Source organism: Erpetoichthys calabaricus, chromosome 11, assembly GCF_900747795.2.
Source record: "Erpetoichthys calabaricus chromosome 11, fErpCal1.3, whole genome shotgun sequence".
Classification (NCBI taxonomy): domain Eukaryota; kingdom Metazoa; phylum Chordata; class Cladistia; order Polypteriformes; family Polypteridae; genus Erpetoichthys; species Erpetoichthys calabaricus.
This window is the reverse complement of record NC_041404.2, coordinates 77,340,724-77,368,544: the sequence shown is the minus strand read 5'-3', so window position 1 is coordinate 77,368,544 and position 27,821 is coordinate 77,340,724. Positions and strand designations below refer to the sequence as shown.

At 37.6% G+C, this 27,821-nt stretch overlaps 1 protein-coding gene across 3 annotated transcripts in view; it reads right to left on the bottom strand.

The window, feature by feature from the left end:
- The window catches only part of kcnd1 (potassium voltage-gated channel, Shal-related subfamily, member 1), a 291,138-nt gene that overhangs the window by 11,413 nt on the left and 251,904 nt on the right, over positions 1–27,821 (bottom strand). For 2 of the 3 annotated variants that reach the window (XM_028792781.2, XM_028792783.2), the window contains 2 exons: positions 17,947–18,045; positions 2,199–2,437 (listed from right to left, as the gene is read on the bottom strand). In XM_028792781.2, the coding sequence (XP_028648614.1) occupies positions 2,199–2,437; positions 17,947–18,045 (338 nt within the window). The remainder of the gene's footprint in view (positions 1–2,198; positions 2,438–17,946; positions 18,046–27,821) is intronic. The other variant, XM_028792782.2, reaches the window with a different exon arrangement.

Genomic DNA, 27,821 nt, shown 5'->3' with positions numbered 1-27,821 from the left:
AACCAATTCTGCCTTACCACCTCCTGGAATCAGTAATCCATGCATTCATTACGTCCCGGCTCGACTATTCTAATTCCTGCCTATATGGTATTAGTAAAGCCACTCTTTCGAGTTCAAAATGCGACTGCAAGACTTTTAACTGGAAGCAGCAGAAGCCAACACATTACACCGATTTTAAAAACCCTACACTGGCTGCCGGTTAGCTTCAGAATTGATTTTAAGATACTCCTCTTAACCTATAAGGCACTAAATGGTCTAGCCCCTGCCTACTTGAGTGTCTTGCTCCATCGTCACAATCCCCCTCGTGTTCTTAGATCCGCAGATCAGCTGCTCCTAACCGTTCCCAAGGCACGTTTTAAAGCTCGTGGTGAAAGGGCTTTTTCTGTCTGTGCACCCAAGCTCTGGAACTCCTTACCTTTAGTGGTTAGGCAAGCCGCTTCAGTCACCACATTCAAATCACACCTAAAAACGCACTTCTTCACATTGGCTTTTAATTCTTAATTCTTTAATTCTTAACCTGTCTTATTCCCACTTGCTTTTTGCTATTTCTCTGTTTTATTGGGTCCCCTGACCTGTTTTTTAATGTCTCTGTTTTAATTCTCTCTTAATGTTTGTTTTTAATATTTTGCTTTTAGTCTTACTTGTTTTAACTGTACAGCGCTTCGGTCAGTTGTAATGCTGTGTTTTTAAGCGCTTAACAAATAAAAATGGTATGGTATGGTATGGTAAATGTCTTGGTATGCTGAAGCATTAAGATTGCCCTTTACTGGAAGTAAGGGGCCTAGCCCAAATGTTATATTTGACTAATGGTTAAATGTGTTTGATGATCAGAAACATTTTGTGTGACAAACATGCAAAAGAATAAGAAATCAGGAAGGGGGCAAATAGTTTTTCACACCACTGTAGTCAACAGTATTTACAAAAATAGTTTTTACAGTGGTATGATAAGATGATCATTTCTGAAGAATGGAGCATCATAAAGAATTCTCATAACTCATACTCTTTATACAGGCAAGTAGCTTTACGACATCTGCCATCACTAATTTTAAGAAAAGATCAAATGTGTACACAGATGCAGAAAAAAAAACATAAAAGTGTAGCTGAACAGCTTGCTAATCTCATTTAGCAAAAACACTGTCAGGGCCTTCAACACGCTGTACTTGTTCATCATGTATAAACTAAAATCTGATTGGCTTTTCTAAGAAATCTGAATTTTTCACAAACAGATGTAATGTTTCTGGAGAACAAAGGTAAAAGAAAACAGATTTATCTTTATGATCTAAAATCTTATGAATTGGGAAATGAATCAAAATTGAGGGAATATACAGTGCTTTTTAAAGTAAGAAGAGTTTTGAAGGCTGGGGATGGATTTTCAGAAACAAATCATACAGACCTCACAGAGCAGCATATTGTAATTTGAAGTCAAGGTAACAATTCTTTACTAATTTCATAGCCACAACTCTAAAGCAGCACGAGAATCCTCTTAGTCTTTAGTCCTTACTCAGCCACCTACAGATACTTAAAACCTATTTTCTTCTTCATTACCTTTCCTTCATCTATTTTTGTAAAGAATCACTGCCTCAGCCAGGCACACTTTGACCTTGATTAGTTCCATGTGCCTCCAGCATGTGGAATTAGACAAATTCTTTAATTCTAAAAAGCCATTTTGGCTCCATCATGACCTCTGTAAACAGCAAGGGGACTGCTGATAAGAGGTTTGCCTTTTGAACATGCAAGCCCCGTTGCTTTGTCTTTGTACGCCGTGCATGAAATTCATTGTAAGGGATCAATTCAAACATTCGAAACCACACTTAACATTTGCAGACCTTTCTTCATGCACATTTCATTTGGTAAATATTGTATTTTCCTGTTTTATGATAATGTATACTATTACAATTTATTCATTCATTTATTTATTTCCCACCGCTTATCTGAGACCAGGTCGCAGGGGCAACAATAGCAGTGAGGCCCATAGGTCCCTTTCCACAGCTACACTTGCCAAATTATACTGTGGGATCTCAAGGCATTCCAAGGCCATATTGGAAGTATAATCCAAGACTGATATCGCAACATGGGACTGCCCTCCTGTGGGTCCACTACCTGCATGAGGAATAGGGGCCAGGTGCAGTGTGACCTAGTACAGATCAGTAATATAGATATTCAATTTAGATTAGAACAGCAGAAACAAAGGTGCTTACCTTTGTGGAACAATGGAGCTCTTTTGTATATGAAGTGTGTCGAGCTCCTGTACACTTCCCCGACTAACAGATACTGTTGAATTGGCAAGACGGATGGCTCTCCTCTTAGCTCTGCGTGGACAACAGGATGTTGATAGCCCTTGATGGCTGGAGATGGAGGTGCTGCGGCTTGTCCGATATCCTACTGACTCAGCCATGCATACCTCGCTGTAAGTGTGCTCATCTGTGAATTCATGGTTCTGTGGAAAAAGAAGATACAGAAGTCTGTGTTGGCACTAATGCATTTTAAAATTCCACTTTTTAATTAGCTACCATCTGTTGAATGTTACATGAATCTACTACAGAAGTAAATAAACAATCATTTAATAACTATAAACACGTTGGGTATCCATTAACTTACTGGGTCAAAGTTAGCTCAAGGCCTTAAATGCATAGCTTGTTGCTACTGTTAGCTCACAGATCATCAAGGTAAACAGCATTTGACATGTCAGAACAGTCAAGGTAAGCAAATTCATAGCAATTCAGATCTGTACTTTTGACATAAGAATTGTCTCTAAACACAGTGCTGGCAAGACAAAGGTGTGCACTCTGGCTGGATGAGGCACTAGAGAAGCAGGGTTATTCTCTGGACGACTGGACTTTTTCTGGCATAAACTAAATCCACAACATCACTACCTGTTGTCATTAATAGCAAGCATGTGTTATCTGTTAGCTACAACTTTAAGTATGTCCACATAGTGAGAACATTTTGAAGCATTACATAAACAAAAAGCAGTGCATAGCCACCAGCATTATCATGGAAAATGAACCAAGGATAAAAATTAAAGATGATATCTAAGTTGACATTGCTCTGAATAGGTGAAGATGTTCTGACATTTGGCCCAAATTATATAATGTGCTGATGCTCTGTCCGTCACTGGCTTCAGTAAAGGTGTCTAAATGCTTCTGACATTGTGATCTACTTCATTACTGTTTGTGTCAAGGGCACATTTCTGCCATATGCATGAGGCCACTAGAATAGTTTTGGACCACTATGACTCTATAATCCATCCATTATCCAACCCGCTATATCCTAACTACAGGGTCACAGGGGTCTGCTGGAGCCAATCCCAGCCAACACAGGGCACAAGGCAGGAAACAAACCCCGGGCAGGGCGCCAGCCCACCGCAGGACTCTATAATCTTTATATATAATACACTACCGTGGCTGTTCGTTTGGCTGTCCAGGATGTTAAATCACCTGTAGCTCGCAAACCGTTTGACCTATTGACCTGAAATTTGGTACACATATACTACGTGACATCTACTATCCGCTATCAGGGTGATGATTGGCCTCCAAGGTTATTCCTCTTTTTAGTTTATTTTATTGTAGAATCATCTCTCGGGCGCTGTTCTCATCCCTACCACATACGCCGTCACTTTCCCTACCTCTTCATATCTTAAAATAGAGAAACTTTTTGTTTGACTTCAATTACAGATTAGTTTACTGTGTCACATATACCTAAAGAGAGAGGTCACTTGAACTTGTATATTTTCTATATACTCCTCTTTGACTATGTTTATAGCTGTTCTTCATGTTAAAATGGATCCCCAATGTGATAGATAGATAGATAGATAGATAGATAGATAGATAGATAGATAGATAGATAGATAGATAGATAGATAGATAGATAGATAGATAGATAGATAGATAGATAGATAGATAGATAGATAGATAGACATTTCCCCAGGGGGAAATTAAAATTTGACTAGTAAGTCAATCACCAGGAAAGGGGCACATAGAAGCCAACTCACTTCTCCTGCTGTTTTGGGTAAGTTAACCACAAAAGTAAAAAAAAATAGAAAAAGCAAATATCACTTGCCTATAAATAAATGTAAAAGAACATGGATTATGCAAGCGTTGCTCTTTAAGCACAGAGTGAACAAATTTACTTTACACTAAAGCAACCTTACATCAGCATTACCTGCACATTATAATGCTATGTGTCACACATGTGCACCAGAGGATCACCTTCCGGGTTCACCTAAGGTATGTGGTACCACCCTGGGATGAGAGGTGGCGATGTCACTAACAGTCTGGTCTCCTTTTTCCCTCACAGCTTCAAGAAACTGCCCCTTGAGGGCAACACAGCCAAAGAAGCTGTGCCCCTTCTGTTCTTATCCAGTATAAAAGGCAAAGCTGACATCTCATTTAGAAGTCTTTGAGAACACCACCAGAGTCATTTGGAAAGCAACTAGCCAATCATTGTGTGATCATGTTTTTGTTTTATATTTTTTTATGTTCAAATTAAACAATTATTTCTGGACTCACCCTCTCTCATCACTCTCCCTGCTACAAATGATTCAATATTTCTCTGACACTGTAATATATAATCAAAATGGCAGAATTGCTTTCCGTTTTGGTTCAAAGCAGTGAACAGCTTTACCTTGATGCTTATTAAATAGATATCTTCAGATAGTTCTTTCAAAAACTCCATGTTTAAGAAATTTTAACAACAATTAGTCATGGACCCTGCACAATAAACAACTAACAATATCACATCAATCAATGCCATATTTACATCACACTGCTGTCTATGAAAGCTCTTGAGCTGCCACAAGCCCATCTGGGCTTCGTTAATAACTGCATGTCATTGTGAAGTGGTGTTAAAAAGCAGATATTTAATGAAGCTTTCTAACTCATGTAATTTCATTTTGTTATCGCCATTACTTTTGAATATGTCTCATTGTTACGAAAATACTTAATAAAACAAATGCTCTCTTTGAAGCAATTAAAAAATGTAACATGCTCCAGATTTCAAATCAGTTAAATAAGCACCTGAATGTTACACCATGCGTACATTGTCATAACATCTGGTATACTCTGCTTTCACGGTTTGATTCCATCCATCTGAGACTTGCAATTGGATGTAATTCAAGCTTACTATATTGTGATAGATAATGTAGATGGACTGGCATCTCAACTGGGGTACATGGTGCCTCCTTATCCTGTATAATGAAAGGATGTAAAGAGCCTGCCTCTTAGGGGCCATGAGTTCCCTCAGTACGCTGGGTGGCAGCGTCCCTCTAGCATAGCTCCTGTTTGGACACTTGGAGAGCTGCATGGGAGCTGTTGTTCTGGAGGGAGTCTTGTTGGACTCCTTGGGTGCTGCAGGAGATAACTGTTGGAAGGAGGTTTTCCTGCTGGGTGGAGGTTCCCCATGACCCAGAAATGCTTCATGGCCATGATATTGACGTGATGAAGCCCTCCACCTCAGTCAGGTGAGCCAGGGTTGGGAGTGGAGGAGGGCAATGCTCACCAAGGAGGCTGAGAATTAAAACAGAAGTAGTAGAATTGTGCTTGCTGGTTTGTGTGAAAAGGGCATCATTTTGAATGAATTTCCAGTTCTAACACAGGTACGTTGTCTTAATAAAATAATCTATAATGAAGCCTGTGCTGTGGTCACTTGTGTCTGGGGTTTGCAGAGTGTGATATACCTGGTGGACCACAATATATTCTTTCAGCAAACTATCTAAATAAGTAACTTTCACAGTGAGTGTATTTCACTTTTGACTAATTTGTACTTCTCCTTATACCATTTACAAGCATTGGGTACTGTGGCTGGGTTGTGACTGCTGGGGCACCCTCATTAACCTCATTCCCATGCTTATGGGAGGAATTTATTACTCTTAACACAGGGGAGTACTGGGCAAAGGAACCAACTCTGGATGTGCTCCAGTCTCTTCCTTTAGATCCCTTCAGCTGTAACTGCAAATTCACAATAAATATGAAGATATTACATTTTCAAACATTAAAGAGTATACAGTTTGTTATACAGTATATAACTTTAATAACAAGGTTTCACCAGTATGGTGCAAAGCAGTTCCCATAATTTAGCTGCAGCCTTTTTAAAGTTTGGTATCCAACCCCTGTGTGTTATCTAGTCCTATCTGAGTCATTTATATCTTGAATAACCACATTTCTTGTTTAGAATTTTGGGGTCACTGAACTTATACCTTAGCTATTACAAAAAAAAGGTATGTTGAATAGAAACCAGTATGAATCTGCGGTAACCACATCTATTCTGCTGTGGTATAAATCACCGAAGGAACTGATTACAGAAGAACACAGGGCCATCACGGCCAATATTGAAAGTAAATTAATTGATGCTATGCTAATTCTGATAGTTCTCCCAGATGCTGATCAGGTTGTTGTTGCCAATTGCATCAATGTCAAACTTATTATGTCACTATGTCATAAGCACCTTGTGTAACCCACTCATTCATAACTGAACTTCAAGCTCATGGTTACAAAATCCTAATGAAAAGATTGAAGTTTTATTAAACCATACAATGTATATTTTTTTTATCTGTGTTTCTTTCCAATTGACTAACAGTTTTAGGCAATTTAAAATTGTTTTGCATATTCTATAGCGTGTTAGTTCAAATTTTTGTGAATCTCTGCCTCTACCAGAATCCACGCTATTGCATTCAACTATTTCTCTAAAATAAGGCCACGAATTGACATTCAATCCTGCTGTCTCAACATTAATAATTTGTGTAGGTAAAATGTGGAGCTATACAGGCAATTTGTCTTCCCATTCCAACATGTTAATATTGATGAATGCAGAAAGATTTTTGAAATCGAATGCACACTTGGTTGACAACACACTTGGGTGCACAGATAGTTCATAAATCAGTGTTATTTTGTTTGGGTTTCACCACAAGTGGTTCCCTACAAATTTAAACTGCTCACCACCAGTGGAAAAAAAGACAGAATTGAAGATTAGCTATATTCTATATGATATACATTCTGTACACCTCCTCACTAGGCCCTATCGCACAGTCCCATGGTTTTTCTTATCAGTACTATGTTGTTTATATAAAGTTATACATGTCATTCCCTCAAGAGGACCACACAGTATCAGCCAGAATCTCTGCATGTCTCGTCGATACTGCAACCTGGATGAAGGAATACCATCTCCAGCTCAACCTGGCAAAGACAGGTCACATTGTTATCCCAGCTTGTCTATCTATTCAGCACCCCATCACAGTTTATCTTGACTTTTTAACGCTAACCCCCACCACGTTGGTTTGCAATCTTGGGGTGGTGATCAATGACCATCTGTCCTTCAGGGACAACATTGCAATGGTCTCTCAAGATCAGGCCATATCTGACAGAATATGCAGCAGCTGCAGCTTTGGTCTGGTCAAGTCTGGCCTGCTGCATCTCTCTGCTGGCAGGAGCACCAGCATGTGTCACCAAGCAGCTGCAGATGATTCAAAATTCAGTGGGATGGCTGGTGGTCAACCAGCCGAAGCGAGCACACATCACTCCTCTATTCAGATCACGACACTGACTTCCTGAAGTGGCTTGTAATAATCAATTTTGTAACATGACCTCTAACATTTGTTCCCAAACAGTCCCAGTCTGATGTTTACTTGATTATGTTGACCTCTTCAGTAAGTTGCTTTGTATAAAAGTATCTCCTAACCTAATAAATGGAAATATAAATGCAAATATTCTATGCCAGGTGTTTAAAATTTTGTCTTGTTTTTTGTAATTGTTGTGTCACTACAGAGATGTTTCAGTTACACTTTAACGCCTGCTTTTAAATATGTCCTACATCTGTAGCCCTAACATATCCCAAAAGCATGCACTATAAACAGCAGTACAAATATATACTTGTGTCATTACTTTCCACACATGTGCATTAATTCAGCTTATTACAGTATTAAGATATAACTATCATTTTTTTCTGAATATTTTTAGTAAGAAAAGAACCATAATTGAGTCAGCTTCAAATAACAAGTTTGTCTAGTATCTAATGCATTTGTACTTTTCTATAAGCAGGATCTAATAGCATAAAGTACCTAAAATAGAAAGAATTTCTTAGCATGAAGCCATTTGCATTGAACTAAAGCACTTCTATAAATAACCACAGGCATTTGATGTGTGTGATCCTTGAGCATACTAGAAAAGTACTGTTGTATTCACAAGGCAATTGCAGTGATGGGAGAATAATAGTTTTAATGAGGCAAATAAAATCTGGAAAAAGCACACCTACAGAAAAATCCATAATGAAAGGGATTCTTCTAACAGTTTCAGTCCAAAACCCAAAAGAATACGTACAGTGTGTTGAATGGCCTTGATAAACCATCTTGTGTGGTCTACGAGTCACTTCTGAAATTTGATTTACTTTTAATTCCCATTCACCCTTATTTGTTATAATATGATGTATTAAACAGTTCCTAGGACTTTAAATATCTTCATTCTGCAGGTTTATTGCTTTGAAAACAATTGGCAATTACGATAGTCCCTTGCTGTTAAAGTGTGAAAGGAGAATTGCCTCACATACTGGACCTGAAAAAAATTTGCTACTGGCAAAAATGTATTTTAGATTTGCCTTTTTTACCATTAACGTGGAGTATCAAACTAAAATGAGTATACTGTGCCCTCCAAAATGTTTTGGAAAAATACACTTTTTTCTTTGATTTACCAACTCTGCTCCACAGTTTAAAATTACAAATCAGACAATTCAGACACGATTAAAGTGTACGTTGCAGGCTTTCATTTAAGAGTATTTGCATACATTTCAGTTACGGCTTGTAGAAATGACAACACTTTTTCTATATGGTCCCCCCATTTTAGGGCACCATAATGTTTGGGACAATTGGCACCACAGGTGTTTGTGATTACTCAGGTGTGTTTCATTGCTTCATTAGTGCAGACATAAGATACCTTGGCTTGATTCTACCTATAGACTAGGAGTAAGTAGTTGCCATTGTTCAACATGAGGACATGAAAGTCCAAGAATCCATTATGAGGTACATAAACAACAATAAAACCATTGGAGACATTGATAAATCCTTAGGATGTCTTGTCCGCAATATCATTAAGAAGGAAGGACGCACTGATGAGCTCAATAACCGCAAAGGGACTGGTAGGCCAAGGAAGACATCCACTACTGATGAAAAAAGAATTCTTACAATAGTAAATAAAAAACCTCAAACACTTGTCCAGCAGACCAGAAACAGTCTTCCTAGGCAGATGTGCATTTGTCACACTGCTATCCACAGAAAACTATCTGAACAGAAATACAGAGGCCACACTGCAAGATGCAAACTACTAGTCAGCCACAAAACAGGAGGGCTAGATTACAATTTGTAGAAAAGTACTTAAAAAAGTCTACAGAATTCTGGAAAAAGGTCTTACAGATATACAAGACAAAGATGAACCTGTATCAGAGTGATGGCAAGAGCAAAGTATAGAGATGAAAAGAAACTTCCTAAAATCCAAAGTATGTTAAACATGGTGGTGGGAAGGTATCATGGCTAGGGCATCTATGGCTGCTGCAGGTACTGGCACACTCACAGTATCTTCATTGACGATGTAACTTCTGACAGCAGTTACACAATGAATTCTGAGGTGTATGGAAACATCTCATCTGCTTGAGTTCCAGTAAAGGCCTCCAATCTCATTGGACATTGCTTCATACTACAACAAGATAAAGATCCCAAACACACTGCTAAGGCAACACAGGAGTTTTTCATAGCTTCTTCTTCTTCTTTCGGCTGTTCCCATTAGGGGTTGCCAAAGCGGATCATCTTCTTCCATTTCTTTCTGTCCTCTGCATCTTGTTCTGTTACACCCATCACCCTGCATGTCCTCTCTAACCACATCCATAAACCTCCTCTTAGGCCTTCTTCTTTTCCTCTTCACTGGCAGCTCTATCCTTAACATCCTTCTCCCAATATACTCAGCATCTCTCCTCTGCTCATGTCCAAACCAACGCAATCTCGCCTCTCTGACTTTGTCTCCCAATCGTCCAACTTGAGCTGACCCTCTAATGTACTAATTTCTAATCCTGTCCATCTTCGTCACACCCAATGCAAATCTTAGCATCTTTAACTCTGCCACCTCCAGCTCTGTCTCCTGCTTTCTGGTCAGTGCCACCGTCTCCAACCCGTATAACATAGCTGGTCTCACTACTGTCCTGTAGACCTTCCCTTTCACTCTTGCTGATACCCATTTGTCACAAATTATTGCTGTCACTTTTCTCCACCCATTCCACCCTGCCTGCATTCTCTTTTTCACCTCTGTTCCACAATTCCCATTACTCTGTACTGTTGATCCCAAGTATTTTTTTTTTATTTTATTGTAATCATTCCATACAAATAGATCAATTTTTACAAAAAATAGGATTGAAAACAAATCAACCCCCACCCCTGAGAAAGAGAGCATGACCAACGGAGTAAAACTTAAAGCTATTAAAAATAAGTAAATTGATGAGTTTAATAAGCGGATAAAGATAAATGGAAAAGAAAAAGAAATGGGAAGAGAATCTTCTTCCTCAGTGCTTTAAGAGCTTAATCTAAAATGTTAGATCCTGCCAGGTTTTGAAAAAGTTCTGCACAGATCCTCTAAGTGAGAATTTTATTTTTTCCAATTTCAAATAGTATAAAACATCAGTTACCCACTGTCTTAAAAGAGGAGAGTTAGGATTCTTCCAGTTTAATAATAAATCTTTCTTTGCATTTATATAGCACTTTTCTCACTACTCAGGAATTGCAGATTAAGGGCCCAATAGAGCAGAGTCCCTATTGGCATTTATGGGATTCGAACCGGCAACCTTCCAATTGCCAGTGCAGATCCCTAGCCTCAGAGCCACCACTCTGCCTTGTTTAGTTAAGCAAGATAAGTCTATGTGCCAATAGTGTAGTAAAGGCGATCACATTTTGTTTGTCCTTCTCAACTTTAAACCCATCTGGAAGTACACCAAACACAGCTGTTAATGGGTTAGGAGGGATTGTGACACCAAGGCTGTCTGAAAGGCACTTAATAATTTTGGTCCAGAATGATGTTAGTTTGGCGCAGGCCCAAAACATGTGACCCAGTGAGGCTGGAACTTGATTGCAGCGTTCGCAGGTTGGATCTTGCCCTGGAAACATTTTGGACAATTTTAAATGAGATAGATGTGCTTGATATATAATTTTGAGTTTAATAATTGTATGCTTTGCGCATATGGAGCTCGAGTGAATTCTCTGCATTGCTACCTTCCACTCCTTTTCTGATATGTTGAATGAGAGATCCTTTTCCCACTGTCCTCTTGGATCTTTGAAAGGGAAGGACTATAAAATGATTTTATATATTGCAGAAAGGCTGTTTGAGTCCTTGAAACTGAACAATATTTTTTCCAGCATAGAGGAAGGTGGGAGATGAGGAAAATCGGGCAGGTTCTGTTTAACAAAGTTTCTAATTTGAAGATAGTGAAAGAAATGTGTTGCTGGAAAGTTAAATTTGGAATGAAATTGTTCATAGGATCCAAAGATGTTGTCTATATAAAGATATAGTAAGTATAAATAATTTAATCCCAAATGTTTCCAGATATTAAAATCTGCATAATTTTGTGAGTGTTGAAAAAAGTAGTTCTCATGCAGAGGTGCCACAGATAAAAAATTCTCTATCTTAAAATGCTTCCTACATTGGTTCCATATTCTAAGTGAGTGAAGCACAATTGGGTTGTTAGTATATTGCAGATAACTTGCATTTATAGGGGCACACAGCAGGGAATATAAATAAGTACTGCAGGATTTTACTTCTATTGTGGACCAAGACTGTGTATGTTCATCTATTTGTGTCCATGTCCAGGTTTTTATAGTTTGTATGTTTGCTTCCAAGTAGTAAAATTGAAAGTTAGGAAGAGCCATGCCACCTTCTGCTTTTGTATGGTCGCTCTTTGGATGAGTGGATGTTCTAAGTTCCAAATAAATGAGGTTATGGTTGAATCTAATTGCTTAAAAAAATGATTTATTGATGTATATTGGAATGTTTTGAAATAAAAAGAGAAGCTTAGGAAGGATATTCATCTTGACAACGTTAATTCTTCCAGCTAGAGTGAGATGAAGGGTTGACCATCTATGCAAGTCTTGCTTAATTTTTTCCATACAGACGGCGAAATTTTGTTGATAAAGAGCTTTGTGTTTACTTGTGATATTTACCCCTAGGTATTTAAACTTATCTTCAATGATAAAAGGGAAGGTGTCCAATCTAATATTGTGTACTTGAGAATTCACTGGAAAGAGTACACTTTTATTCAAATGAATTCTGAGACTAGAGATCTTTTGAAATTCTGTAAGTACTGTTAAGACTGCAGACACAACATTTTGTGGGTCTGGTATATGTACAGTACCATATCATCTGCATACAGAGAAATTTTCTGTTCAAGTCCTTCTCTGATAATCCCCTTTATCTGATAAGCATTTTGACAGTGAATTGCCAGTGGTTCAATGGCGATTGCAAAAAGTAGTGGTGACAAGGGGCGTCCTTGTCTGGTACCATGTTCTAGTTTAAAGTAGTCTGAATTAATGTTGTTAATACAAACTGAAGCTCCTGGATTGGTATACAGTTGTTTGATCCATGCACACATGTTCGGGCCAAACCCAAACTTCTCTAATGTAGTGAAAAGGTATTTCCATTCAATCATATCAAATGCTTTTTCTGCATCCAACGATAATAATATGGGGTGTTTGACTTTGTAGGTGAATATATTACATTAAACAGGTGTCGAAGATTGGAAGCTAAGTGTCTGCCTTTAATAAATCCAGTTTGATCTTGTGATATTCCCGAAGGCAGCACTTTCTCCATCCTTCTAGCTAGGTCTTTGGAGAGTATCTTCACGTTATTATTCAGAAGTGAAATGGGTCTGTATGATGCAGATTGTAATAAGTCCTTATGTTGTTTAGGAAAGACAGTGATTAATGCTTGGCGAAAAGTTTGGGGTAGAATTTGATTGTCTGTAGCTTCTGTAAATGTTGCTAATAAGAGGGGAGGTAGCTGAGTGGAGAATTTCTTATTAAGTTCGACAGGGTAGCCATCAGGGCCTGTTGTTTTCCCACTCTGAAGTGACTTTATAGCATCTAGTAATTCTGATAGCGCCAGAGGTTTATCCAATTCCTCTGCACTAAGAGTATCTATTTGTGGTATCTGTAATGCATCCAGAAATGCATTAGATTGTGTGTTGTCTTCTTTAAACTCAGTAGAATATAAGGATTTATAGTAGTCTCTAAATGTGTGCATTAGATTTTTTTGTTCAATGATTTTGTCTCCGTTCATGTTGGTGATTGCTGGGATTGCATTGCGAACTTCTTGCTTGTGGATTTGTTGAGCTAAGAGCTTATTAGCTTTCTCTCTGTGTTCATAGTAATGATGTCTTGATTTAAAAATGAGTTGTTCCGTTTCTTTAGTTGTTAAGAGGTTGAGCTCTGAATGCAGAGCCTGCCTTTTCCTATGAAGAGCCTCACTTGGACACCTGGCATGTTCTTGATCTATTCTAGTAATTTCGCTGGTTTGCACTGATACCTTATTGGTTTCCAATTTATTTCTGTGGGAAAGATATGAAATAATCTGTCCTCTTAAGAAGGCCTTCTGAGTTTCCCAGTGTATTCCTGCAGAGACCTCTGAGGATGTATTTGTCGCTAGAAAGAAACTGATTTGTTTTGATATAAATTCTGTACAGTTCTCATCTGCTAATAGAAGTGAGTTAAGACACTATCTGCGAGGTGAGTATGTGGGGCATAATGATTACAGCTCCAAAATCAGAGTGGCATGGTCGGAAATAACAATAGCGTTGTACTTTCAAGATTTAATCGTAGGCAATGATGCACTGGTGAGTAGAAGGAATATGTTCTTGAGTTTGGATTTAGAAACCTCCAGGGGTCTGATAAGTTGTGGCCAGTTAAAAACTGTGTAATTGTCTTTGCAGTGTTGGATGTCATCACCCCTGTGACAGGAGACCTGTTCACATTGGGAATGGATGCAAATACATTTTGTATGAATTCCCTATTATCGACATTGGGTGCAAAAACATTTATCAAAATCACTTTACAGTTAAATAAATTGCTCATGACAATCACATATCTCCCTTCAGGATCAGATACTACATCTGATACCACAAATGAGACTGTTCTATGTATGAGAATTCCCACACCTCGTTGTAAAGCTGGCATTGAACATTTGGCCAGTCCAGTCATTTTTGCAGCCGGAACTGATCCTTGCTTAGTAAGTGGGTCTCCTGTAAAAATATTATTTTAGCGTTTAGACCTGTTAGGTGAGAGAATACTTTCTTTCTCTTTAATTCGTGATTCAGGCTTTTAACATTCCAGCTCACAAAGTTAACTGTCTCATCATGGAGACATTGATTCTGGCATTTTGATGTAATTTTGTAGTCTTAACTGGAAGTGAGACAGATTTAACCTTAATTTCCAATTTTCCCATGAGTTATTGCCATGCAGCCTATTGTTACGTTGGTAATTATAATTTTTATAATTATAATTCTCTCCCCCCCTTAGCCCCCCACCCCTCCATTTTGCCTCCCCAAGTGAGGCTGGACCCCACTTCACAAAGTCCCAGTCCTCTGACATACCTAGAGACAGAGCACGTGCAAAACAAAACAAGCCCCCCAGCAGCGGCGTTTGAGGATTAAAAAATAGAGATATCTAATGCCGATAAAGTCTAAATACTATAAGCATAAAATATATTCTTTAACAGTCTTGAAATATTAAGACAGTAAACCCAGAGAATGGTGTTAAAAAGTGGCCCTGGATAAGCATAGTAAACCCTAATGCAATAATAACAATAGCAATAAACCAAGGGTATGATGTTAAACTGTCTCCTTTAGAATAGTAAAAAAAAAAAACTACTTTAATTTCTTCCACACATACGCGTATAATTGTAATTAAAACATAAACAGAAAGTTGCCGAGAAGAGAAAAGGATGTATAATTGTGGTACCAGTATCATTGCAAGCGGATCAGACAGCAGGTAATATCTTCTTGCCATGCCATGACAGGATGTGACTCACGATCATACTTCAAAAAAGTGTTAGGATCAGCTTTCTTAACTCCTTTTCTGCTTCCTCCATAGTGGTGAAGATGTAATATTTGTCTTGAATATCCACTTTCAGTTTGGCAGGATAAAAGAGGCTGTATCTGATATCGGCTTTCCGTAACCGCTGTTTAATGTTGTAAAAAGCAGCACGTTTAGCAGCTGTTGAGGGGGAGAAATCAGGGAAAATACGAATGTGATTATTTTCAAATATACAATAATCTCTTGTTTCTGTCTGAGAAGTTCCATTACTTTAATCTTAAATTGTAATCTCTCGAATAGGACAAGTAGAGTCCTAGGTTTAGAGGTATTTGATCCACGTATGCAATAAGCTGCCGCTATTTTAGTATCTGATTTAAAGTCCTCTCCAATTATTTTTGAGAATAGTTTGGCTACAAGTTTCATTGGGTTTGGACTTTCATGATTCTCAGGTAGACCTTTGATTCTAATATTATTCCTTCTGCATCCATCTTCCAGAGCAGCAATCTGTCTTTGAGTTTTTTGCATTCGGAATTCACAGCTGTAGCTTTTCCATCAGCGGTAGATGCCATATGTTCAGCTGTTTCGAGTCATGAATGTCTGCTTAACGTTTTCCAGCCAATCGGCAAGTGCTGTCAGTTTGGATGCATCTTCCTGAATTTGTTCCTCAATTTTTCCCAATATACCTTTAAAGGCTGCATCAAAGCGATTATATATACGTTTTTCCAAGTCTTTATTATCCTTCCGCAGCTTCTGCATCTCCAGCCGCAGCTTCTCGTTTGTCTTCTTGCTTTCTTTCTCTATACATTTCTGAATGTCTTTCTTGAGCTCATTTATGGCCATGGCCATTGTTGTGATCATTACCTTCAATTCGGACAGATCTTTTCAGCTTTCGTGCTCCGCGGGTGAAGTGGCAATCCCCTTTACAGCCGATGCTTCTGGCTCATGACGAATAGTTGAAAGCGCAGACTGCAAGGCCATTTCCAATTTCAAGTGATCTTCTTCCCATTTTCGCTCTCGACTGGAGACGATGCAGCGAAGCAGGGTCCTGGGGAGTCTGTGCTTTCACCTGTCTGTTCCAGGTCAGTCTCTGAAAGGCCGTGCCTTGCACTTGGACTTAATGCCTGTCTAGACTTGGATGTAGCTTTAGATTTCTTTTCTGTTTCTTTCTGACCCCCTTTCTTGTTGCTCATGTTTATAAACTGTAGTAGAAACTCCTCGGGTTGGGTAAATACAGGATACCTCGGGATAATATGGCCATGGCCATAGAGAAAAAATAAAGCCGCTGCTAACGGAGCTCCGCTTCAGACGTCCATCTCCCTTGATGGACGAGACCCACTCCCAAGTATTTAAACTCATCCACCTTCGACAACTCTACTCCTTGCATCCTCACCATTCCACTGACCTCCCTCTCATTCAAACACATGTATTCTGTCTTGTTCCTACTGACCTTCATTTCTCTCCTCTCTAGAGCATATCTCTGCCTCTCCAGGGTCTCCTCAACCTGCTCCCTACTATCACTACAGATCATAATGTCATCAGCAAAAATCATAGTCCATGAGGACTCCTGTCTAATCTAGTCTGTCAACCTGTTCATCACCATTGCAAATAAGAAAGGGCTCAGAGCCGATCCCTGATGTAATCCCACCTCCACCTTGAAAGCATCCGTCACTCCTACCACAGACCTCACCACTGTCACACTTCCCTCATACATATCCTGTACAACTCTTACGTACTTCTCTGCCACTCCAGACTTCTTCATACAATACCACAGCTCCTCTCAAGGCACGCTGTCATATGCTTTTTCCAGGTCCACAAAGACGCAATGCAACTCCTTCTGGCCTTCTCTATACTTCTCCATCAACATCCTCAGAGAAAACAACACATCTGTGGTGCTCTTTCTTGACATGAAACCATACTGCTGCTCACTAATCATCACCTCACTTCTTAACCTAGCTTCCACTACTCTTTGCCATAACTTCATGCTGTGGCTCATCAATTTTATCCCCTTGTAGTTATTATAGTCCTGCACAACCCCCTTATTCTTAAATATCGGCACCAGTACACTTCTTCTCCACTCCTCAGGCATCCTCTCACTTTCCAAGATTCCATTAAATAATCTGGCTAAAAACTCCACTGTCATCTCTTCTAAACACTTCCATGCTTCCACAGGTATGTCTTTCATGTATGTTTACATTCCACATGTATGTTTTTCATAGCTAAAAAATGAATGGCCATGCCAGTCACCTGATTTAAATCCAATTGAATACGCCTTCCATATGCTGAAGAGAAAACTTAAGGAGACAAGCCATTAATACAAGCAGGAGCTCAAAATGGCTGCATTAGAGGCATGTATAAGCATCAACAGAGAATATATTCAGCACTTGATGATGTTTATGAATTGCAGACTTCATGCAATTACTGTGCGCAAGGGATATGTAACAAAGTACTAAATACGACTGCTTTGAGATATCCACTATTGCTTTGTCCCAAACATTATGTTGCCCTGAAATGGGGGACCATGTAGAAAATGTGTTGTGATTTCTACATGGTTTTGAAATGTATGCAATGTGTACCTTAATTACATCTGAACTGTTTAATTTGTAATTTTAAACTGTGGAGCAGTGGGGTAAATCAAAGAAAAATGTGTCTTTGCCTTAAACATTATGAAGGGCACTGTGGAAAATCAGAGCTTCAGCATCACAAAACTATTAGTCATCTTTACAGAAACTAACACCAGTGCAGCATATATAATTTAGGGAAACACATCTGCATATACCATAACCACCACCCGATTAAATTTTATTTTATTTTGCTTAAAGGATAGTTAATACAGTAATGGAAAAGCTGAGGAAAAAAGATCAAGGCTGCAGTAATTATCTGAGACAAAGGAAAATTGGACTCACTGTGGTCTTTTCCAGACAATGAAGAAGATGATGATGCTGCTGTTCAAAGGATGACCTGTTCCTCACACACAAAGCCTGGCTCCCGCTGTGTCGGTCCTGCTAAAAGACGATAGGACAGCAATGCATAAGAATGATGCTATCAGATTTACTTTATTAAGACTGCAGTAAGCAGGTAACAAACTTACATAATATTGAAGTATTTTGTCATGCAAAGTGTTTCCTACTTTCTTTCCCAAATTACTCTGGTTCATTTTAATTTAATCTAAATATATTACATTTTGTTATTTATTTATTCAGTAAGTCACAATAATTAAAAAAATATTAATTAAATACACAAAATAGAAGTGGAAAAAATATATCTGGCAGTGCTAGCTATCAGGCAGCATCAAAATGAGGTTCTACCAGTGCTGATTCCATATACTTCAAATTTTTTGATTTTTTGAACCCACTTTTTCCATATACATTTTAAGGTGCAAAAGGCTATTTTGGTATCATCAAAAGGAAAAAAAGGAATTGATCCAGAGGGTGCATCAACATCCAGCCGGCTGATTCCTAAATTCAGATTAGGGAGGATCACAGGGTAGTGAAACAACACTCATGTAGACTTGAGGTGAAAATACATCTCCACTCAGTGTCAGGATCTGAAATTAAAATGAGGAATTGGAACTATGAAATAACATTTAGAAAATACTGTACACCCATGCTATCCTGTTAACATTTTACAACATTTCTTTGAATCAAATTTCATCTATATTTACATCCTACAGAGTAGACACCTTGGAGTTAACCCTGAACTTCTTTCAAGCTCAGAATTATATGTAAAAAAGGTTAACCCAGAGTGGGTTATCCTGTCTTGTTCACATGTACAGTGCCCCAAATGACATTTGGGACAGTATTTGGCTGCCATCTAGCAGAAAGAAATAACATCATACTGCAAAAAATTCACAATTTTTTTCTATGCAACCTGACTCTCTATGGTAAATCATGAGTGGGGCACAGAGCCTTCACCCAAAAAGCACAACAGCATGTAAACAAAAACCTGCAAATCTAGGTTTAGAAAAAAAAGAAACTTTACCATTAGGTGAATCAAGCGATAGTGATAAGAATGTGAATTGGTTATCAGATATTAACAAGAATAGTGCAACTAATGCATACGGCACTGTATGACCAAACTGCCATGATATGCCTTGTGACTTCAGTCATGTAAAGCTGCAACAGGGTGCAGTATCTATGTGGCAAAAAGGGAAAACAATTGCAATAAAGTGGAAGGCCACGAAAGATACTAGCCCCCTAAGCACTGTTCACAATCCACCAATTGTCAATGTTCATGTCAGGAGAAAGGTGAATCCACTAAGCCATTGACTGTGAAAGCCTCCAGTAACACAAGGAACAGCATCGATCATTCAGACCAAGCACTGACATTCTACTCTCTCCTGCTCAAGCAATAGAAAATACTATAAGAAAAGTGCAGAAAAAACACACTTCTACTGTCCTAATTACAACATCAGGTTGTGCATTGGTAACTGTTTCAAAACATCTCATACAAAGGATGTGCGTTAAATCTGCATCAGTACAGCACTGGACCTTAGACGTAATAATAATAATAATAATACATTTTATTTATATAGCGCCTTTCCCATGCTCAAGGCACTTACTCTTCCCTCCATATTTATTTTGACATTTTTGGTATTTACATGTTTCTGATACACATATTAACATTTTTTCTTGTTTTTCTGGGGTTAAACATAACTACAAAGAGGCTGCAAAAAATAAAACACAAAAAGTACAATGCTGGAGCGTACCAATCAATCAGTCCTTGTATTATATAGTGTAAATGTTTAATACATTTTTAATCTTCCAAAACAGGCAACATGTATTGTTAATCTGGTTAAATAATCATGCTGGATTTCTGGCAGGTTTTGACTAATATGCTTTAAAGCACTCATACCCAAAATTAACCTGTGCAGCAAGCATTCAGTATATAAAAAGCTAAAGGGTTGTAAAATTATTTCAAAAATCAAAAAAAAAAAGCACAAAGCAAATTAGTATTAGTAATGTGCAATAAGAAATGTCCACATATTCAAATCGAATTAGAGCATATTAAACACGCAGTTTTCTCTCAATATCATAAAGCTGGCTGACTGCGTGGCATTGCCATCTCATGGATCCATTGTTCTGCATTCAAAACACATACCCAGTCATCTGTGTGAACTTTGCATAGTTTCACCTTCTCTATATTTCTTTCCCTTTGGATACCTTAAGTGATGTTTAGATTTGCCTGTTTCAGTGCGAGTGTGCTTCTGTGTGTGAGTAGGCCGCACAGGGGGCTAATGAATTTTTCCTGCCTTGTAGAAAACAGTAGGGACAGGCCCTGAACTCCCATGACATTGAATTAGATTAGGTGGGTTTCAGGATGTTATCATACAGTTTAAAAAATCAATAAAATTCAACAGCCAATCATGATTAAATAACAAACTTCTTTATGCATAATAAATTTAAGAAAGAAGTAAAGAAAAGTCAAGCAAAATGACACCTTTTATTGGCTAGCTAAAAAGATTACAATATGCAAGCTTTCGAAAGAAACTCAGACCCCTTCTTCAGGCAAGATGTAATCAAGGGGCATGAGTGGACTCGATAGCTTGCATATTGTAATCTTTTTAGTTAGCCAATAAAAGGTGCCATTTTGCTTAACTTTTCTCTACATTCATAATGGCTAACACGGTACAACACCCTAGTACTGCAGAAAGAAGTAAAGAACTTTGTGTGTGCTGACACTGTACAATGTTCCTTTCCTGTCAATGATGACCTCTATACATTACTATTCTTCAGATTATACACACAAATTATCAAAAAAAAATAAAAAAGAGTTCTAGTATTTTTTTTCTGAATACCTCATATGTCCAATTCCACTTTCCTAAGAATCATAGCATAATGCAGGACGAATTCTAAAATTCTGTAATAAAAGCAAATGTTTAAAAAACTACTCTGTGGATATATACAGTGTAACGAATTAAGAAAAAATTGCAGAACAAAAACCTGCTGTATAACATGCAAATCACTGCAGCACAAGTCATAAGGCCCAAAATCTCTAACTGCAATGGTTAAAAAAGAAATTAGAAGTACAAAAGTATGATTACAGAAGATCAGTGCTGAAAATGCAAAAGTGAATCCCAGAACATTCTTTTTGTGTTTTAGCAGTAAGAAAACAGTCAAAGTGAAGCTGAAGTATATTAAAGGGGAAGTAAAATAAACAGAAAAGGAAATGGCAAATGCCCTCGGTTCCTATTTTTCTGAAGTCTTCACCTGTGGAGAAGTTGGAAACCCTCAAGTGGCTACAGGGAATGGTAATGAAGTGCTAAATCACTTCCAGTATTTTTCTCTCTGAAAACACCTAGGATTAAAAAGGGTGGAGTCAAATAAATCACCGTTTACACACAGAGTCCTCAAGGACGTCAATGACTACAATAATAATAATAATAATAATAATAATAATAATTAATTACATTTATATAGCACTTTTGTAGTCTACTCAAGGCTAGCATCCACCCGAATGATGTGACAGCAGCCGTATTTGCACCAGTACGCACTCCACACTTTAGCTATTAGATGGTAAAAGGGTGAGAGAGATAGTTTGCCAAATGGAATTAGGGGACAGAATGACCAGGCTGTTGTGGTATTTTTACCCAGGACATCAGGAAACTCTGATGTTTGAAAGATGCCCAAGGATCTTTTATGACCACAGAGAGTAAGGACTTCAGTTTTAAGACTCATCTGAAGGATAGCGCCAATTTCTACAATACAGAATCCTCGTCATTGTGCTATGGCCTTGGGATCCACACAAAGACCACAGCGTAAGTGCCCCTCTAATGGTCTCATCAACAATCATGCAGCAATCCAAGCTTTTCCTAGATATCTATTCTCCTAGGATGTATTTTTGCATATTATTGTATACTTAGAGAATTTCAAAATGCTAGAAATTATCAAACATTATCCTATTATACATAAATAAAAGTTAATGAGCCAATTCTATTACCAATAAACTAGTTAGCTTAATGTGTATTGTGTATAGAAGCAACTGTAAAAGACAAATCAACAAAGACAGGCGTGTTAGTGATTAGACAAAATTAATTTAGACTGGGGAGAGTTTTTATTGATTAATAGGCTAGATGTTTATGTGGAATCAAAAAATGACCATATACTTGATGTTCTGGGTATCATAACATTATAAAAAGACAATAATACTATTATAATACCAACAGTCAAAAAGACAGCTGCACAGCATAGTTCACGAAAGGAGGTTCATCTTTATCTTATACAGTACCTCTATACCTTACAGTACACTGTATACCTACATCACTAATAGACACACAACCATATCCACAACTCAATGAACAACATGATGTCTCATAGGCAAAACATTTCAAAATAAAGTATAACTATACTACCATGTTATTCATTTTCATTATCAAAATGCTTCTGCAGATGTAATCCAAGAGATGCATAGTGGACAAATCACAAGAAGGAAGGAATTCAAGGTGCAGGTGCATATATAGTACACTTGGCTTAAATATAGAAAGCAAGGAACCTTATTCTGAATTGAATGATGTTAAAACTAGTGTCACCACTGTTGGGGCTGCTGTTTGTATTTGATATAAATGATTTAGATAAAAGTATAATTATCTGACTGGTGGAGTTTCCATGACACTACATATAGGAGGAATGGTGCATATTTTGGAGTCAGCAGAACTACTGCAGATGGGCCTGAACATGGATAGAATTTAGATTTGAGAAGATATGCAACAGATGAACTTTAATTTAGATACATTACAATTTGCGCATATGAAGTAAAATACATATAAAAACTTAAATGTACAACTTAAGAAAAATAATTAGAATTTGTAGCAGACACTGTACAAAAGTGATTAAAGAGGCTGATATAATAGTGAGGTTCTGCTGTTTGTCATCAATAAACGTCTCTGTTGTTTGAGGCATGCCGTGTTGCATTCATGACCGTGCATCTAGTCGTGTGCATTATTTAAACTGAACATATTGATATTACTGTTGTTATTCTTTTTTTATTTTGTACCAATACAAGCAAACAACTCAAGATAGATTTCTTTTTTTAATTATTACATACGTCTTGTTTGGTAGTCTTTGTGAGGTCAAATTTTTAAAAAGAATTTTTGATTCTTTTATCAAACATCAACTGTGACTGTGCACAGTTCAATGATACAGCTTGGACAACAAGTTATAATACTCTGCTGACCTACTTTGGCTTTTGAAAACATTTAACTGATCAAAAAAATAATCAACAGTTATATTAAAATAAATGACCCAAAGATGAACATTAAACTTTCAGAAGATGAAAATAATTTCTTTGATAACTTCAAAACGTAACTGACCAAATGAATGAGGCATAAAAATGAAATAAAGGTTACAATTTTAACCAACTTAAACTCAGTGTGATCAGTCAATTACAAAATATCGCTAGTTAAATTTGGAGACCATTTACCTAAGCATCAAAGAACATTTTTTTGGGTTCTGGGTCCATTTCATTTCAACAAAAAAGTAAAGAATGATGTATAAATGAAGAAGCTATGTTAACTGATCTTTCCTCCAACGTTATATAATATTAAAAAAGTTGAAGACTAGTTTACTTTTTGATCAATTTTAGATTAAAAAAATAAGGATCTTATTCTAGTTTGCTTTGACATGCTTATGTGAAAGTAGATTTCCGATTGTCACTGAAATGGAAACAAAAGCTCAAAATAAGCTAAATATGACAGCTATGTTAAGGCTATATGTAACAAACATTAAACCAAATATTGATGATTTGTGTCATTCAATGGCAGAACATCCTTCTCATTGACATTTATCATGCATGAAACATGAAGCAGATTTTATTATTACATCTTTTTTGCATAAATATATACTATATATGGATATATTTATAGATATTTTCTTGATTAAAATATTTCTCACGCCACTGGTTATTTTGTAATTTCCTTTTTTTCATAAATTTTCATAGGGGTTTTCCAGATGTTTTTGCACAGGTCTCTGTGGTCCCGAAACATTTAAGAAACTCTGCTTTATGCCATAAAATAGACTTTTGGTGCTTTTTTGGAATATTTTCTGCAACTTCTACCTACATATTACAGTACAGATACATATGTACTAAAAAGATCCATAGAAGAGCAACTATACTGTAGAACTGCAGGGTGTGCTGTGAAGAAAGATGGAAGATGTTGAATCATTTCAGTTTAAGCAAATGGAGACAAAGAAAATACATAATAGTAGTGTTTAAAATTATAAAGTGGACTAGTAGGATAGACATCAGGTTTACCTTTCAATTTTTAGAAACACATGATTTATAGGCTGTGTTAGGCTGAATGGCCTGTTCACACCAAAACTGTTGATTTTTGTGATTCTATAAAGTAAGCATAACCATAGTAGACTAGCTGCACTGGTACAGTGGACATAATTGGTACAATGTAATTCAATCATTTACAAAAAAAAGTAAATTCTGGAATAATTTTATTTAAGTGGAAAAAATAACATTGGTGGCTCAGTGGTTAGCTCTGCTGCCTCATGCATTCAGCATCCTAGGTTGAAATCCCAGCTTTCAGTGTTCCTCTGACATTCCCAAAGATGTGTAGATGTGTTAGGTTAACTGAGGGCTTGAAATGGGCTCAGTGTGACTGTGAGAGTGGGTGTGTGCATGAATGGGCTTTGAGATGGACTGGCCTTGTCCTGCTTTGTGTGTGCTGTTTAAGAATGTAAAAATATGAAAGAGTTATGTAAAACAAACTCATGCTACATTCAACAACAAAAGAAGGTGCAAATATAGAGAAAAAAGAGAAATTTAGGCAAACAATACAAATCGAATGGGATTGTACTAGAAAAAATTTTTTAAAAAATATTATAGTGCGTATATACAGTATATTAGATTGAAATGTTTCATTTGAGTTTAGAATTTCAGACACAGTGCTAGAGAAAAGTATTGCACATAGTAATACCACTTTTCTTAATTAGCTTTCTTTGTTCAGATTACATTACGTAAAATGTGTGATTCATAATTTAGATCTGAAGTACAGAGGAGTACAATTCCGTTCTTACAGTTCATAGAAACACAACTACTGAAACTCAGTCTTTTTAAACTACAGTTGTAGGAAATTTTTATTGCAATTTTTTTACTGACCTTTTACTTTAATTTAAAATTTTAACTTTGGCAGTATGAAGTACTGATCCCAGTGTTCTAATGTCAGGCCAGGAATCTTCATGGGTTCTACTCTGAGTACTATAGTTTACCTTTCAAACTTTGTGATCTAACATGAATGCCACTTGTACTGCCAACTTCAAATAGTGTGTGTGTGTGAGAGAGAGAGTGCCCTGAAACAGACTGGGGCCTCCCTCAGGGTGGCTTCCAATCATGCATCCACTGCTGCCAATATAGCCTGACGCTGCAAATAACCCTGAACCGAGCAAGTCACAGGTATGAATATTTCATCCAGAGGATAATGTTTTTTGTCTATTAGCGATGGCACCTGTTGATGTCAGGTAATGGAATCATTTAAAAATATTTCTTATCTCTTGCCCTATATGTACTTTCAGCACCTCTCCTCTATATCTGCATGTGTCTGAACATCCCTTCACTGGCACTCCTTTTCTCAAGCACATTCACATAAAGCCGGCTTCTCAGAATCTGCCGTTATTTTCGAGGTGCCTTTTTGTACCTGTTGTCTGACTTTATACTTTATGTCTTTGAAGGCAACTCTCTCAGCATGCTCCTTTACTCCTCCTCATGTGTCTCACACTCGCACTTCCTTTTTCGTTGTATCACTAAACCCAAATTGACAAAACACACCAAAGCCAAGCTGACCAATCAGATTGCCCGGAGGGACTGGACACATGGACCTTAGTGTTTTATTAAACAGACTATAAGTCAGAGCTAAATACACTGAAAATTATACTTTGGCTGCCAGGCATGTACGATCAAAGTTATTTTGGGCTATAGTAAATTTAATTTTTTTTACATTTCTCTTCTAGTGTATTATAATGTTAACTCTGTCAAGATTAGGATTACAATATTTCCCGAGCCAAAAACGAAAAGACAAAAATAAAAACACCAAAGGTTGCCGTTTGGAGTTTTGTCCATATGTGAGAAGGAAAAGGTGGGGGAAGGCAGCAACTTATGGCCACTGCCTCCCCCAAGACACTAGATGGCAGCTCCCCCTGGCGAAACCCACGGCACCCAAAAGGGTTGTGAAACCAAATTCCAAGTCCCAGGATTCCTTGCGGGAATCTGGGGCACTGCTATACTCCAGGGGAGCTGCCATCTAACGTCTTGGGGGATGCAGTGGCCAAAAGTTGCTTCCTTCCCCCATCTTTTCCTTCTCTGGGCATCCCAGCCAGGTTGAGCTGCCGGCCATCCATCACACATGTCAAAGTGGGGTGGACATTTGTAACTACAGTACTTCCATAATATGAGAGGTGCACTGTTTGAAAACTACCCCTATGGCATCACCATTGCAGGTTCATCCAATGTCTGTTAAGAATTATAAAGTAGATAAAAATAAAATGTGAATTGAAAAATAGATGGGCCACAGTGTGAAAGACCCGGAGAAACTGACAGTTTTGTAAAATATGCCTGGGTAGGTGCCCAAAAAGAGGACATTTGCGGGGAAACCAGGCGTATGGTAACCCTAGTCAAGACTGTGACATCTGTCACTAACAAATTTGCTATTTGACTAGAGCCAGTCAAAATTTTAATTGCTTTTCCATTTTTCATTAAATGTCCATTTTACTTTAAGTCAGCATCAGTGCCTTTAAAAACCGTCAAGAACTTTGTTGCCTCCTTCTCCTTCCACATCATTGTGAATTGTGAATTTCCCCTTGAGATTAATAAAGTATCTATCTATCTATCTATCTATCTATCTATCTATCTATCTATCTATCTATCTATCTATCTATCTATCTATCTATCTATCTATCTATCTATCTATCTATCTATCTATCTATCTATCTAAATTAACAAATGGAAATTCAGATCAACAGTGCAAAATACCAACAGATATTAGCAGTACAGACTTTATGAACTTCTTCAATGAGAAAATTAATAATATAAGATCCCAGATCTTTGCATCACAGTACAAACCAAATACTAGCTTAGCTGACCCTGTCTCACATTGTATTCAGCACTTTAGTAATTTTAATCCTGTAACTGAGCAGGAAGTCTTAACTTTAATTTCTAAAATGAAGCCCACTACTTGTTCCCTAGATCCTGTGCCAACAAGACTAGTAAAAAGTGCAATGGATGTTCTTGCAGCGCCTATTCTAAACATTATCAGTAGTTCATTATTGCATGGCACAGTACCTGATACACTAAAAGTGTCAGTCATTAAACCATTACTTAAAAAGTCAGACCTAGACCCACACATACTAAATAATTATAGGCCTATTTCAAATCTACCGTTTCTCTCTAAAATACTAGAAAAGTAGTTGCCAGTCAGCTTCAGACACACCTTACGCATTACAATTTATTTGAGAAATTCCAGTCTGTTTTTGCATTGGTCATAGTACAGAAACGGCACTAACGTGGGTTGTAAATGACATTCTGATATCCTCTGATGAAGGAAACTTCACTGTAATTATGTTGTTGGACTTAAGTGCAGCATTTGACACCATCGACCATTCTATTTTACTGCACCGGCTAGAAAATGATGTTGGGCTTACAGGCACTGTGCTCGCTTGGTTTAGTTCTTACTTATCAAATCAATTCCAATATGTACAGAAATGTGCTGACAGTACTCCATCATTATACACAGAAGTTCAATATGGTGTCCCACGGGGCTCAGTACTGGGACCTTTACTGTTTT